At 41.8% G+C, this 16,929-nt stretch overlaps 1 protein-coding gene across 9 annotated transcripts in view; it reads right to left on the bottom strand.

The window, feature by feature from the left end:
• The window catches only part of QKI (QKI, KH domain containing RNA binding), a 162,102-nt gene extending 146,823 nt beyond the window's left edge, over nucleotides 1–15,279 (bottom strand). For 2 of the 9 annotated variants that reach the window (XM_041745511.1, XM_041745512.1), the window contains exon 1: nucleotides 14,985–15,279. In XM_041745511.1, coding sequence (XP_041601445.1) covers nucleotides 14,985–15,126 — 142 coding nt within the window. In that variant the 5' untranslated portion in view covers nucleotides 15,127–15,279. Of the gene's footprint in view, nucleotides 1–13,559; nucleotides 14,416–14,984 lie in introns of those variants that run through there. The other 7 variants (XM_041745507.1, XM_041745508.1, XM_041745509.1 and 4 more) reach the window with 5 other exon arrangements.
• Between the last annotated feature and the right edge of the window lie 1,650 nt (nucleotides 15,280–16,929).

Genomic DNA, 16,929 nt, shown 5'->3' with positions numbered 1-16,929 from the left:
TCTCCCTCTGCCTGTGTCTCTGCCTCTCTCTCTATGTCTATCATAAATAAATAAAAATAAATCTTTAAAAAAATAAATAAATAAAAATAAAAATAGCAAGTCTAAATTTTTATGTAAATAACATAATTTGAATTAAACAAAATTCACCATAGAAACCATTTGCACAATTGTTATATAAGGTCAGAAAGCAAACTTATTCTTGCTTTCTTCGAGATGCAATTTGAAATAATCCCAAACTAAATGAAATTTAACTATCTTCTTCAAAGAGTACTTTGATTTGACTTGAGCCAGTATTCTCAACCCAAAATTAATTGATTCCCAATCATTATTTTAACCCTCTTCTCCCTGGGATCCACAACTCTTTATAAATCCTCTTTCTAACATTTATCATAACGTAGCCTCAGACCACCAGTTCTAAGAAGAAAAAAAGAAAAAGAAAAAAGCATTCCTTACCAAGTAATTTCAGAAAATACTCAATTAAACCAAGTTACTAGCTTCCTTTATTGAAGATACTGGATATTCAACATGTTACCACCAACATGTTGAATTCACAAAAGAATATGCAGCACTTCTTTGACTACTTTTATTCTCAGACTACCTCATGAGGCCAGTATTATATGGAACACACTTTGCAAACACTTTCCCTATAGCCTTCCTCAATTCGGGAGTTAAATTAGCAAATCTTCCATCTCTCCCCTCCAATCTAAGATTGATAGGTCTTTCAAGCCATTAGAGCAAAAGCAAATGGAGAGGATGATGAAGGGCAAGCGCAAGGCAAAAACTCTCGTCATACATACAGGGCAAGATATGCTAGCAACCCATCTATGGTGTACAGCTTAGACTCACCAGTTCTATAAATCACACACTTACTAATCCAGATAAACCTCCTTCTTCCAGGCACCTAAACCCAATACAATCCCCAACAGACACAAACAGAAAAAACTAAACTAAGTGGCATCATAAAAAGAGTGAATTAAGTATATCCAAATGTACTAAAGTACAACAAAATAGAAAGCAAAACTGAAAATGCACAGGTTTAAAAAATAAAGTTAAAATAGACATTAAGAGGCAAAATAGTGGGCTGGGGGAAGGTGGGAAATAAGTCCAGAGAGTCTAAAAATATGCAATAGGCAGAGCAATCTACCACATTAATCCATACTAAACAGAAATATGGAGGCAGATAAGAGGGGGAAAAAAACTAAGATGTAAAAGGAAAACCCTTAAATGGGTCTCCCATTACTAACAGGATGAAATCTCTTTCCAGGAATTTAAAGCTTTTATAGAAAAGACACAGAGTAATTTACTTTCCTTCTCCTACCCAGAATGTCCTCCCATTCCAGGACAGTGGTCCCTGTGTCTCAAACACTACTACCTTGCCTTTTCTCCACTTACATCCTATCTGTCCTGCAAGAGCCTGGTGAAATTTTACCCCTTTTCCTAAAACATTCCATAATCTCCCCAGCCTAACGTGATCTTAACACCAGTCTTTCAACCTCTCTTGGGTTACATTCCTTTACACTACTTTCTTTTCATACTATCTACCCTATTACTCAATTTGGAGGTAAGGAATGAATTTAAAGGTTTGTTGCATACCTCATAGATTGATTACACATAGAATGTATTCAAATTTACTCGTGAATAAAAAATTTCAAATAAGCATGTCAAGTTATTAATAAAAGTGAAATATGCAACTTTGACATTACTCAAAAATTAAATGTCACGTAATAGTAATCACTTTCTACTGGAATGCGATATAAAAATGTTGATTTCCAATTAAATACATTGCAAAAATAAAAGAGCCTGGTATTCACAGGGCTGTTAAAATATGTAGTAACCTAATAAGGCTTTTTATTTTTTTTATTTTATTTATTTTTTCTAATAAGGCTTTTTAAACAGCAAGTAATCAAATTCTGAAAATATTTGATATCACACAAGCTTACTGAAAACAAAGTGATATGTTGAATAGAACAGGTAAGTAAACTATAATATACCTCTATAAGATGAACTATGTTACCATAAAACTATATTGTCAAAGAAAAGGAAATGGCAGGTAAACATGCTCATGACAGATTTACACACATACAAACACACAAAATGGATAGCACAGCAGGATCACAATTCTGTTTTATCCATAAATAGAAAAGAGGAAAAAGACAAGAATGAAATTCACCAAAATGTTAAGAGTGATTATCACTGAACTATGAGAAATTCTTGCTTTTTCAATTGATACAGTTTAGTTCTTTTTCATGAAATGAAGAATACTTGTTATAGGAATAAAATGAATGTATTTAATTCTTTATAACAACACATCTCACAATGATTATTAGAATGAAGAAATTTATGTTTCTCATATCTCTAAAATGACTATAAGAAACAATTTTTCAAATGTATACACAAAAACTTTCAGGGAAAAAGCTTTTCCCGAAAAATACTTCACATTAAGGTTCAGAGACAATATGTTATGACACCTCTCTGCCCCCATCACCACCTTTCCCAAGATTCAGAGGCCACAAACCACACTACTATCAAAGCTGAGCTGAAAATGTCTGCATCTTCAATGCTCTACATTTTATGAATAGCAAAAAATAAAAAAGAACATTGGGGAGAAAGGAGTAAAATGCAAGTTACTATCATTTCTGCAAAGGTATCAGTTGGTATCTTCTCTTGTCTTCCACTTATAAACAGTTCTCTCATGTCTGAGTTCAATTTCAAGTGATTAAGGAAGGAAAGTATTTTACAACTGATTTGGCAATGAAAAAGCTCAAAATAACAACTTAGAAAATATAATTTAAATGTGTTATTAACAAAAAGTCCTATTTCCAAATCCTACCTAAGAAGGAATTTAAATAAGCAATGTTTCTTTAACAATTGCACACTGTATTTTTAAGATATATATTTACCTAACCAAAAAAAAAAAAAAAAAACCTGATAAGGAATGCTATAAACCACAATAAAGCGAGATAAGATTTCCTTTTTTACTCCTGATAATTTTTTATCACTACAATAACACTATAATCCCCAAAAGAACTTTCTCCTCATGTCACATGTAATAGTAAACTATGGCACAGATATTTTTTTTTCTGTTTTACATTAGTAAACAAATCAATTGCCTGGTTAATACAGACTTTAGAACTGCCAAGAAAATATACAAGTAGAATACTTTTCAAGAGACTTGACTCAGACCTACACTAAAACAAACAAAAGACCTTCAAACAACTCAGCTATAAAGGCAGAAACTGTATTTCAGAAAATTGCTATACTCAATGGAATGTTCTAAACCAGTCACATTTTGGGCAACCCGGTTGGCTCAGCAGTTTAGCGCCACCTTCAGCCCAGGGTGTGGTCCTGGAGACCCAGGATCGAGTCCCATGTCGGGCTCCCTGCATGGAGCCTGCTTCTCTCTCTGCCTGTGTCTCTGCCTCTCTCTCTCTCTCTCTCTCATGAATAAATAAAATCTTTAAAAACAAAAAAATAAAAAAAATAAACCAGTCACATTTTATAGTCAACATACTAACATATGGTTTCTTAAAACAAAACAAAAAAAAAAGAGTTCTTTAAAGAAATAGCACAACTGATCTACATGATACTGCTAAATATGAAATTTAATCATTGTTATTTCCCATATTCCTGAGCAACTCTCCTCTTACAATTTAAAGGAAAAAACTTCCTATTCTGGTAAAAGGGTTATTTCTCAACAAATTTTAATCACTAAACACTGTCTTTTACGTACTAATATCTCCATCTGCTGGAACATAACCTCCTTACCATTAAGAGTTCTTGAGAAAAACTTTGCAGTAGAGATTTTGCAACTACTTAGAAATAAAACCTTTTCATTAGTCACCATTTGAGGCAACTACGAACCCACACTTAACTTCGAGAACCAAACAATAATTAAGAGTGAGCATCTATCTGGCTTTTCAATTTAGGTACTATTTTCAGAATAGCAATATATTACCTGCTGGTGAAAGAAAGATTTACCTAACTACAGAGGGAGGATCAGTCTATGACCACACTAACCCAGATTTCACTAATTGTGGAACCAGGTAAGGTACCCCCAGTCTGAGGCAAAATCAAGTGCATAGCATCACCTTTGATGTATACTTGAACCTATTTCATCCTTTAAACCTAACTTCCCAAGCACTAGATATACAGAGCATAAAAGAACAATTCCAATGATAAGGAAGTTATAGCAGTGCCATAAAAAAGATGGTTCTAAATTAAAAATATGTAAAGTCATAACAACCAGATTCAAGGAGTGGGGTCCTGAGTCAGACTCCTGCTTGAACAAGCCAATTATAAAAAAAATTGGGGGGGGGGGGATGGCAAGGGGGGGGCACCTGGGTGACTCAGTGGATTAAGCATCTGCCCTAGGCTCAGGTCATGATCCCAGGGTCCTGGGATCAATCCCTGTGTTGGGCTCTCTGCTCAGAAGGGAACCTGCTTCTCTTTCTCTCTCTCTCTCTCTCTCTCTCTCTCTCTCTCCTCCCAGCTCCTGCTATCTCTGTAGCTTTCTCTGCTTCTCTCTCTCTCTCTCAAATAAATAAATAAATAAATAAATAAATAAATAAATAAATAAAGTATTTTGGGGATAACTACAGAAATCTGACTATGGACTGGTTATTACATTAAGTGTAGAACCAATCCATTTTATTCAAGTGTGATGTTGCTATAAAGGAAAATGCTAGTTTTTAAGATACATAAATACACAGAAATGGAATGTCAAGATACCTGTAATTAAAACAATCAACATAAAAAATAGTTAAATAAAGTACAATAGATGATGAAAATAATGAAGTTCTCAAAAATCTTCATATTTAGTAACACATCCAGATTCAACAATATTAGATGAGTGAAACTGGGACAAAATTTCCTCCAACTCATATCAATTCAAGAATTTCTAAAACACCCAAATGCAAAGAGTTTCTTCAATTCTCTTTAATTCACATATAAGCTTAATTCTAAGTAACCAAAATTGTAGCTGACAGCTATACAAATGAGCCCCACACGTTCTCAATACCTCAGGATTAACATAAAAACTTGTGGGTAAAGAAAATATTTTTTCTATGTTTAGTTGTAGCTAAAACACATTCTTTAAAAAAGTCTAAAGAGAGCTTAGACCTAAAATATATAAAACTCAAAATGTATTTTCTTAAAATATTTAATAAAAATATAACTATTTAGGGATCCCTGGGTGGCGCAGCGGTTTAGCGCCTGCCTTTGGCCCAGGGCGCGATCCTGGAGACCCGGGATCGAATCCCACATCGGGCTCCCGGTGCATGGAGCCTGCTTCTCCCTCTGCCTGTGTCTCTGCCTCTCTCTCTCTCTCTGTGTGACTATCATAAATGAATAAAAATTTAAAAAATATATATATATATAACTATTTAAAAGTTACCTAACCACTTAACCTTTCATAATGCATCCAATTTCTACTTCCTTAGACTCATATATTCTACACTCTTGTTATTTGTCCCTCAAACAGTTTATTATGACCCCCCAAAATAATACAAGCCTTCCACTGACTGGTTCTCCTTACAAAACTCAGAATAGAATTCATGCTGTTCATCCCAACATTCAAGGCCCATCATGGTAGAGCCCGAACCTAGGATGCTGGCTCTGCTCCTAACTCTCCTTTGCATGCATTTGCCATTCCAACTAACAGTTTAAACACACTTTCTGAAAATCTTTCAATCTCCCATCACCACTGTTTTGACATACAGCACTTTCTCTTCTCGAAGAACATCCTCCATCCTCCCTCATTAAATCCCTCCCTCATTAATTGAATCACCTCATTAAATTCTACCATCTATTAATATCAAGTCAGATCCTACTTCTCAAAAAATATTAGGTATTTCAATTCAAAGGTACTTTGTCTCAACTATCAGAATGCTGGCAGTGAGTAATTCTCATGAACATAAAAACTAATAGATACTCATATGGATAAATCACACCTTTTTTCTTTTCTTCTTTCATCCTCTACAAAGCTGCCTTGCTTATCTCCTTGTCCATCCTAACAAAAACAACCTAAAAATATCAACAGAAATTAGATGATGCCACCTTACAGTCTCTGAAGTTCTTTTGCAGGTAATACTCTCCAAATATCTTAATTTGAAGTTGGCAGGGCAGTTATTAATTCCATTTTCACATGAAGTATCTGAGGTTCAGAGAGGTTGGGTATCTTGCCCAAGATCACCAAACTAGTTAACTGCCAACTCACGATTAGATCTCATGTCTACTAGCCAAAGAATTCTTACTACTTGCAACACGGTCTCGTTAGTGGATGGACAGAAACACAAAATCATTTTTATCTTTGTGCTGGCTCACGTGTTCATATGTATATATACACATATTACACAGGTAACACGTGAATACCTGTCATGACAAATTGGAACCTCAATGCAACGATGGTAGCAGCAACAACAGTAAGAACTAGGTACGGTTAATTTTCAAATACCTTATATTTGGCTTTGGTATGAAATTTTAGTTCTTAAAAAATTTATTTACCTACCATGTAACAATTCTCTCAGTGATAAAAGTACTGTAACACAGCAAGCAAGGACTATAGTTTATACTTAATTCTTTTCAAATATACTTTAAAGAATCAGTTGATCCTCCGGATATTGTTATCAAGAATGGGATGCAGCGGCAACTAGTACAGCTCCCCCTTCCATTCAATTTATCACCATCCACCTCCTGACAGTCACTCTTTATTTACAGAGTTGCTACCTTGGTACTAACTACCCTAAGCTGATGTAAAAGTAAAGCAAGTGTATATTTCTCACTTGAATCACCTAGCAATAATAAACCTTTCTATTATATCTTCCAGTCAGAAATGTTAGGTTTCCTTGAATGGCTTTAAAAATAGCAACTGGAGTAACAATAATAATACCACCAATAATAGTAAATACACACTAGATTTGTCCCTACCAAAGAATTAAGACTAACCTACGGTTATTAACAAGTTTAAGTAAATGAGCTGAAATCCTCTAAACACCCTTACTTTCTCATTTTTAGCCTCTTAACTATCAAAAAAATTTACCTTTAAAAAAAAAATTCTGGCTCCACGAATTTGACCAGTATCTGCTCAAGTCCAGCATAGCACAAATTAACAAAATTCCCATTTACTTTTTGTCTTCATGTTCATGACCTAAGGCAACACAGCAGTGTTTTAACACATAAAACTATTCTGGGTTTTTCTTCTCTAGTTCCACTATGGAGTAACAGCTTCACCAAAAAGATCATAAGGTAGAACCGAGGATTGAGTTCCAACTCCGATGCTCCTTGCCTTGAGATGCAAAGTCACCTCTCTAGACCTCAGTTCTTAACACCTATAATGTGAAGATTTCCCCCCTCAGGTTCCTTGCAGCTCTGAAGTTCCCTGCTCTTTTGATATTACTTTAGTTTTCCTTACACTAAACTGAATCCAATAAATGTTTTCCTTTTTTTTTTTTTTTTTAGTTTTTTTCACATATACATCTCAAATACTCTTTGTAAAACCATTCTGAGACCCCATAAAATGACACTAAGAGTTAATGAAAAAAAGGTTTCCAAGAAAAATTTCAGGACACCTGGGTGGCTCAAGTTGTGATCCCACGGCCCTGGGATCGAGTCCCACATCAGGCTCCCTACTCTGAGGGAAGCCTGCTTGTCCCTCGGTCTCTGCCTCTCATGAATAAATAAAACCTTGAAATAAAAATTTCATAAAACTGCTTTTTACCAGCATTTTGTAGCACCCCTAAACATAATGTGTGTGTGTGTGTGTGTGTGTATGCGTTATGCATTTTTATTAAAGTTTTCTACATAAACTCTTAAGCTAGCGTAAAAGCCAAAAGTTCCCCAATAATCTATAACTGACCAGATGATCATGCCCAATCTCTACAACAACCTGCCCTGCACAAAAGCCAAAGGCAAGGTCTTTTACTTAGGACCTGCGAATAATGACCCTTTCCACTGTTAATAAATAATCATTTCAATCCTGGGGCCAAGCAGATATTCCATTACTTCGAAAACCATCCTTGTTCTAAAACTTCATCAGCCCTAGTGCCAACTCTCAAGGATTCAAGGCCAGTTCACATTTAATGCATGTCTCCCATTATATACAGGTGTGCCTACATGTGTGTACACACACACAAGCCCTTTCTTTAGTATCATGGCCAGGTAACATGAGACTACTCTACGGATTTAAGTGCATTTTGACATTTTTCTGATACTTCAGTACTCTTAAAAAGCATTCAAACTGACAAGTTCTGCTTTATCATAATATGATAGAAATGTTACAAAATTGATTCATTTCCTAGTCACAAAATTTAGTGTAACAAAATATGTAGGTTAGAATCAATATATAAGGCAACATTATAAACATGAATTTTTTTAAATTTTGCTAGACCCGATAGGCTTGCTGGAAATTCAAACTAGAGTCGCTGCTTAGCGAAACTCAAGAAATTATGAAACCACTGAGTACAATTATTTGCTTGTTAATTACAAGAATTCTGGATAAATCCTAATCTTCGACAAGCAATATATTTGTTAAAAATTCATGACAGATTTACTTTAAAACATTGTTAGGGCTAAAGCAGGTAAGACGACTGCTTTTTAAGAGGGTTAAAAGTTTCAGTTAGCTAAAAACTCTTATTAACCATCCTCTAAGTAATGGCACTTTCGAATTAGCTTAAAGAAACACCTGTGTTTAAAAAATTGTTATTTGTGTTAAATTACTGTAACTGCCACATAATGTTTATACTGTTTTCTTCTAAACTAAAACCATTCAAATAGTCCTTATTTATCCTGAACACATCAAAGTAGCACTTAGGGACCTGGAATCTTTCCCGTATACTGTGTTTTACAGAGTACAAGACCTACATATCAGCTGACTTGTTGACTTTTATAGGTAAGTGACTAGGGAAAAGGTTCACCTATATAATGCCACAGACGCCAAAACTTTTAAGAGCTGAGATGAGCACTGACAGCTTCTCTCTGCTTATGGATTGGTATAATTTGTGTAAGGACTGGCTGAAAACTACTGCCCAAGTAAAGCAATTTGATCTAATTCCCATTCTCACCAATGGTACTAAAGTAAGATGAAGACAAAAGCTTCTTGAGAACTCGCACTGCAAATGATATTGTATGATTTCTAAAAAATATCATTAAAAAAATACATGTGTCTTTTTTTCTAATTGCCCCAAACTATCACCAACTATTATATAATTGGCTTAATCCCATACTTCAGAGAAAACAGAAATCGAGAGGCTAACAACATCAACCTACTTATTAATTCAACAAACATCCAATAGTGTACATGTGCCAGGCTACGAGGTGGGCTCCTTCAAGGAACAAGGGTACATACACACAAAGAGAAATAATATCGCAACATGAAGTACAATGATAAATGCATAGACAGTAGTACCTAACACACAGTGGATCATATCTACAGTCAAATTTTGTAACACGGTCACAGTAACAAAACAAAATGCATTCACTATGAAAAGTTTAATGCTATGTTTGCTTTCTGTTAAATGAAAAAAAGCTGTAAAAATCTCACTTAGAAATCAAACAACCTAGCTATTTAGGGTCCCAAAACTGAAATGTCAATTTTAAAAGGGGTATAAGCTTTCCCTAAAAGTTCCTACGAAGGGAGAAATACATTAGCTTGATGTCGAGAGAGAGATCAGAAAATATAATGAAGTCCTATCAATCACAAAATAAAAAGTTGGTGCATAATATAATTCTGACCTCTTGGCACAAGTTCTTGCACTATCCTGATCCCTTGGCCCTAAAATAGCTCACTGGATATCTTCATAATAGTTGGCCTGCCAACAGCAGAAAGTTGCTCAGTGGACTGTCACCTAAATTATTAAATGAATAAAACTCAAAAATGGCAAAGTATTTTCCATCTCCAACGGAGAAAGACAAGTTTTGCTTATTATTGTACCATCATAAACCAAATTGTATTAACTATAATAAATTTCTCAAATAAATTAAAAGATGTTCTAGTCAGATTATAAAAAGCTGTCCTTAGGATCACACTGGTATTAATTAAGGCCAAAAAGTTCAAAAAACAAAACAAAACGCTTACAAATCTAAACATATTGGCTTCAAAAAAGGAGCACGTGAATGATGCTCCAAGAAAGGGCGTGTGTGCGCGCGCGCGCGCGCGTGCAACATGCATCCATGTGTTGGGGGATGAAGGGAGCACACTTGTCTTTTGTCACAGGAATCTATTTCCCTTTAAAAAGTAAATAAAAGGCCATTTTTTTCTTATGGAAAACTGATGCACTTTGCAAGTGCACTGATGTCAGCTCCAGGACAGTGGCAAGTGAGTGGGTAATAAACAGAAATATAATGTGTACAAAACCTTAAAAAGCCAAATTAACTTATTTTCACTTTATATACCCAAAGCCATTTAAGAAAAGGTGCTCATACCAAACACACTAGCAAATGAGATTAGCAAAGACACCTATTTCTATTAATTACGTTATATCCTTGGGAGTACAGCTTTTACTACAAAACATGTAAACCGGATAGTTAAGAAAAAGGAATCACCTTCTGCCTCATTGAATGTGCATGCATTTTGAATATATATTCTACCCAAGGGGTAGTTAAAGCTTCAAAAGTACAGAATCAATGTAGAATAAATGACCTAGGATACAAGTTACCATTTCCATTATTACTTTACAGAGCTGGTGACACCTCCTGGGTAAGGAAAAAAAGAATAACTGATTATAAATATCCTATCCTTCTCATCACTATTAATTCAAAGGGCTAGCTTACAACTGCAAAATCTTTCTTCCTAAAGAACAATTACTTCAACTTAATAAAATCTGTTTGTTACGGAGATTGAGTACTGTCAACAGTGACCCAGAAAAAAAAAAACTAAAATTATAATAAACTATACAGCAAAACTCCTCTCAATACCAAAAAATAGCCATATAATTTTTGAATCAAAGCTTTGGTAGACAAGCAAGATTTTCCCCTACAAAAAAATTTTGAAGTGTAAGAAAACCGAGGCTACGATAAGATACTTTCAATACTGAATGCATAATGAAAATAAACATTAATATGGAAAAACGTTAACTAGTAAAGCAAATTTTAATTTGAAATATTTTCTGCCCACATTTTAAGGGAGAAGGTAAGAAAATTGAGGTCAGAAAAATCTATTACCAACCCTCTTAAAATTAAGACCATAAGAAAATGAACAGGCATTTTTCAAATCAGCAAAACAGAAGGTAATTGAACATGTTTGCTCACTTCTTCTGAGCCACACACTAATTTTTCAAACATTCACAAAAGATTTAGGCTAGCTTTACTTATAAACCGTACCATGCATTTTTAATTTTCCCATCAGCAGCTTTTTACCTTCCTCTGCCTGAAAAATGAAAACTCAACATCTGATTTTAAAATCCCTAGTTCATCCCCTTCTCCCATGGGGTTTTTTTTTTTTAGTCTGATTTCATTTGTAGCCTTCTCAATTCTAATTGCAATACTCTATAAAAACAGAATTTGCATTCATTTTCATGACAAAGAAAGTTTTTTGTTTTGTTTTTTTTAAATAAAAAACTTCTTTTAGTGACTACTCTTTCCCATGGATGGTCCCAGGATTCGGTTTGGAAACTTCTCTCCAGAAAGCAGTTTAAGGCTTTAAGACCTCAGTCTCATGTGTAATCATCTTTATCTTCAACAAAAGATTCTTAAGCATTGGAATCAACTGAAATTACGTCCTTTATTTGAGTGGGCCAATCTAGACCTCATTCATAACCTAAAAGAATAACTGTGAAGATACTTAAGAGGAAAGTCTGACAATCCCTACCTCCCCCCTCCCAAAAAATAAATCCTAAAACCAAAAGCAGTGTCCATAGTGAAAATATAGGCTAAAGGTTAACTTGGCATGGAAATAAAATGTTCAATCTAAAACATTTAAGTTTTAATCAACTAAAAAAAGACTAGCACACATAACTCCCAAATTTGTAACTAGCCAAACAAAAATTCTCAGACAAGCAAATTCTTTAAAGCCTACTATAAAAATAAAAGTGAAATAGAATTCCTAAATAATCATTCAAAATTTCTCATTATCAGAAAATACACCTATTTTAAGTCCAGTATCTTGATTATCAACGTAAAACATGTAACTTTATCTAAATTGAAAAAAATTTTTCCGCCAATCGTATGGAAAAGGAAAACGTAATTCCTAACCACAAACAGAAGTCCTGATTAATTTGCTTTGGACAATGACAGGTCACAAAGGGGTAAAGCAAGTTGCCAAATTTTCAGAATTAAATCATCTGGCCAAAAAAAAAAACGTGATACATTTCAAAAATCAGTATTTTTCTGAAGTCAAATTAAGTTTATAATAAGGCTAACAATTAGAGGAAGCAGCTTATTCCACACTAAGGAATAGCCCCTCTTCCTGCATGTTTGTACTGGTCTGATAAAAAAAACAATCAAACTTCCTAGTCATTATGCTGTCCATTTTAAACATCCCAGCTAACGACACAAGCAATCTTTACTTACCCTGGGGAGGAAAGGCTAAAATTCTAGATAGACCAAGATAAGAGATGGGAGTAAACCACATTAAAAGAAAAAAAAAAAAATTACTTAGAATGTATCATCCTCAGCTAGTGGTCTCCCAAGTTTTAAAAGGTAAATGGTTACTATTTCCAACCACAGAGAAATGAACAAACCTTTGTTAGAGATAATGACCTAAGTGGAATTCTAGATTTGGAAGATTACGAATTATTGAAGCCAACGTTAGAAACTTTTCAACAGAGAACTACTCCAAATTATCACTTAAAGATTTTAGAGCAACAAAAATGCACAGGTGAGAAGTCTTTCAAAACTAATCAGAGAAATTCAAATTATGTTTTTAAATAAGATACACATAAAGTGAAAATACCTTCAATTTTTTTCATAAATTCCTATGTCATTTGATTGAACTCAGCATTTTAATTAAAAGACTAATGCAACTTTAATTAATTCTAAATATTGTGAGGACACATTTCATTTTAATTTCAATGAAAGATTCCTTCTAAACTGTACTAAAGAACATTTAACAAATACTATTAAAATTTTAAAATTTCCAAAACATACCAAGGCAGAAAAGACATCATTTTTGAAATGCAATAAAATTGTTCCCATAATTTTACATGTGTTCTGAGTTTATTGCTATATATTATAAATACGGTGAGTGTATTATGAACACGAAATGACACGCAAAATGATTTACTGTGATTCAGATTTTAAATATAATATAGACCAAATTATTGAGTATATTACACATTTTGCTCCAAACATTTCTCATGTTTAAAAAAAACAATAACTGGCGCCCCTTAGCGCTCACATTTGGAAATACTCAATTTAATAGTTCCAGCAATTTTTTTTTTTTTTTTGACATTCCAGAAAGTTTTCTGCCTCCACAATCTTTCAAATGCCAACACAAATAGAAAAAGCAGAACCCCTTAAAGGGACAGCTCAAGTTTTTTCTGGAGCAATATAAAATTAACAGATTTGCTATTTCAACAAGGGAAAAAAGCCCATTCCGATGAGGATTACCGCTGTTAGGTCTAACATACGTAAGCAATAGCGAGGACGCTGTAAGACCTAACACTCTCGAACTTTGAAAGTTGTTTCTAGGACTTTCTTGACAACAAATGATCCCGGGATTCCTCTTTAACCATCTTTAATCACGAAGACATTTCCGGTCTTTTGTTCTTTAGAGACATTCCAACTCTCTAAGCTTCAGATTCCTTTTTCTCTAGTTCTATAAAGATCTCGAAATTCCTATGAAAAATTTAAAATCCACGGTTCAATTCTATAAAACAGTTTATCAGTCTTCCAGGGATGCTTCTGAGACAGAAAACAAAACAAAACAAAAACACCTCCTGAGTACTCGATTTTCAAATTAGACTTTCTTGTTGGTCATTTTGTCTTCTCCAGGCTTCCACAGAAAAGCAGAGCTGCTAGAATTCAGCAGTCCAGGGCACTGCTCTAAGTAAGAACTTGTTAAAGAAATCCCAGAGTCGGCCAACATTAATCTTGTCGTTCTTCGCAACCCTCCGCTCTCCGCCAACAAAGCTTTTCTGCAAACTTTGCCCCTCTTCTCTGCGTCCTTCCGAACGCCGATCCTACAGAGCGAGGCAGCGGCGTCCTGGGCTCGCTCTCCGCCGAAGTTCTCTCCGAGTCGGGACAACGTTTAGACTCGTCCTCGCGGTATTTCGTACTCACCCCCCCCCCCCCCGCCCAAAGTGAAGTTAAACTCCCCAACAGTTCTCGCTTCCCCAAACAAAAGGACGAAAAGTGCTTTGGGCTGTCATCTTGCCCCGGCCTCCGGCTCGGTCCCCACTACTTTCGGGCTCCTCGGGCACATTCCCTCCAGTGGCCCGGCCCCACGCTGCCCCCCTCGAGTACTCGCAAGCCGCAGCAGCTCCCCAGCAGCCGCGGCCCCCACAGGACCCTCCACTGTGGGAACGCGCGCGGCCTCCGGGAGAGCCCCCCGGGGAGCGCCCCGGGGCCGGTGTCCTTCAGGCGCCCGCGGGCCGGGCGCGGCCGGCTCCTCCGGGGCTCCTCCGGGGCTCCTCCGGGGCTCCTCCCGGCCAGGCCCGCCACGCTCCGGGCCGTCGCGGTGCTCGCAGGCGCGGCGGGAAGCCAGGGGCGCGAGGGGGCTCGCCCCGCAGCCTCCCGGGGCGCCGAGGCCGGCGGCGCGAGGCCCGGGGGTCGCGGGCCTGGGCGGAGGGGGAGGGGGAGGGGGAGCGTCCCGCCGGCGGGTCCCGCCCGAGCCCGCGGCCCCGGCCCGCCCGCCGCCCGCCGCCGCCCGCCGCGGCCGCCGCGCCCCGCGAGCCCGGCCTCGGCGCCGCCTCCATGCGCCCCGCCCGGGCCTCCGGGTCCCCCCCGCCAGCCGCGACCTTCCCGCCCTCCCAACACGCCGGCGGGCGTCGGGTCCCGGGAAGATGGGCCGCCGCCGGGGCGCGGGGCCGCGAGGGGCTGCCAGGGCGACTCACCTTCGTCCAGCAGCCGCTCGAGGTGGTTGAAGATCCCGCAGAAGTTGGGCAGGCTGCTCATGAGCTTCTTGTCGTTCATCAGCTGCATCAGGTAATCTGGGGTGGGCTTCGGCTTCTCCTTCGTTTCCATTTCCCCGACCATATTCCAGGCTCCGCAGCTCACTCCGCCCGCCGCCGCCGCCGCCGCCGCCGCCGCCGCCGCCGAGGAGGGAGGGAGGGGCGGGGAGCCCCGGCCGCCGGCCGCTCGGGACTCGGCGTCCCGCTCCGCTCCGCTCCCGCGCCGGGCGCCGGGGCGGCCGGACCGCGCGCTCGCCGCGCTCTCCCCGCCCCCGCAGGCACTTTCCGCCCGCGGCCCGACGCGCTCCCGGCCCGCCGCCGCCGCCGCCGCCGCCGCCGCCGCCGCCGCTCCTCGGCCGCCGGCTCGGCGCGTCCCTCACGAGGCCGGCGGGCGGGAGGCGGGTCTCCGCGGGCCGAGTGCGGGCGCGGGCCGCTCGGCGCCGGACGAGGAGGAGCCGGGCCGCCGCCGCCGCCGCTCGCTCGGCTGGTCGCGCCCGCTCAGCCGCCGCCGCCGCCGCTTCTGCCGCGGGCTCGGGGTCTCTCTGGGCTGGTCCCCGCCGCGGCCGCCTCTGCCGCTGCCGCCGCGCTCTGACTCCGCTCCTCCTCTTCCTCCTCCTCCTCGCCTCCTCCTCCTCCTCCTCCTCACTCACTTGGCGGCGGAGTTCGCCTCAGTTCAGGCGGCGCTGCCAGCGGCGGCGGCGGCGGCGCGGGGGGAGGGGCGGCGGCGCGGGGAGGGCCGGGGGCGGGCGGCGGGCGGGGCCGCGCAGGGCGGCCGTTAGCGGGGCCCGGCCGGCGCGCTCCTCCTCCCGCCGCCGACCCCGGCCCGGGCGCCGCCACCGCCGCCGCCGCCGCCGCCGCGCCGCCTCCCTCCGGCGGGTGGTCGGCCTGAGAGGGGCCCGGGGCTGGGGTCGCCGGCGCGGCGGGCGGAGGGAGGGAGGGAGGGGCGGCGGCGGGGCGGCGGGGCGGCGGGCGCGGCGGGCGCGGCGGGGGCGGCGGGTGGCGGTGCTTTCGACTGGGGGCGGGGTGAGGGCCGCGCCGCTCCGCGCTCCCCGCCGCCGGGCCGGCTCGTCTGGCGGGCGCGGCCGGGCTGTGGCGGTGGCGGTGGCGGTGGCGGTGGGTGAGAGGGCTCGCCGGCGGGACGCTCGCCGCCGCACGCCTCATTCTCTCCTCCGGTACTATAGTTTTTTGTTGTTGTTTAAAGAAAAAAAAGAAAAACTGTCGTCCGTTCTCACACCCTCCCCCCCCCCAAAGAAAAGAATTTTTTTTAACGTCCTGTTGCTTCACGGGGGACTTTCGGGGTGGGCGTCACGTGCCCCGACACGTAGCCGTAAGGCCCGAGAGCGCGTGCGCGCGTCGAGCCCGGTGGCCACGCCCCCTCCGGGGGTCGCCCCGCCCCTGCCGGGGCCCCGCGAGCGGAGGGGGAGGGGCGGGGCCTGCGCGCGCCTGCGTGGGGCGGGCCGGGGCCGGGGCCGGGGCCTGGTGGGGGCTGGCGCGGGGGCGCGCCATGGGGGTGGGGCGGCCGGGCGCTCGGACCCCAAGCGGCGGGGCGGGGGCGGGAAGCTGCGGCGTCTTCGCTCCCTCGCGTCGGCTTCTTCTCCGCAGCTCGCGCGTCCCGGGTGGGCCCTCCTTGCCGCGGCGATGTCGTTGGTGGCGCCGCACGACGACCCCCGCCCCCTCCCCGCGTCCCCGCGGTCTCCTCCGGCTCCGGGCGCCACGCTGCGGGACAGCCTGGCGAGCGCTGGGTCCCGCGTGGGCGCCCCTCGTCGCCCCGACGGCGCCGCCACCTGCGCGGTTACCTGTCCCGGGGGCGGGACGCGCTGGGGAGCGAGGCTGCCGCGGCGCAGCCTCCGTTCCTCCGGGAGCCCGCGGCAGGCCGGGCCGAGCTTCG

The sequence above is a fragment of the Vulpes lagopus genome, chromosome 2, assembly GCF_018345385.1.
Source record: "Vulpes lagopus strain Blue_001 chromosome 2, ASM1834538v1, whole genome shotgun sequence".
NCBI classification, from domain to species: domain Eukaryota; kingdom Metazoa; phylum Chordata; class Mammalia; order Carnivora; family Canidae; genus Vulpes; species Vulpes lagopus.
Note: the sequence above shows the minus strand (reverse complement) of the source record. Positions and strands in the feature narration are given on the sequence as shown.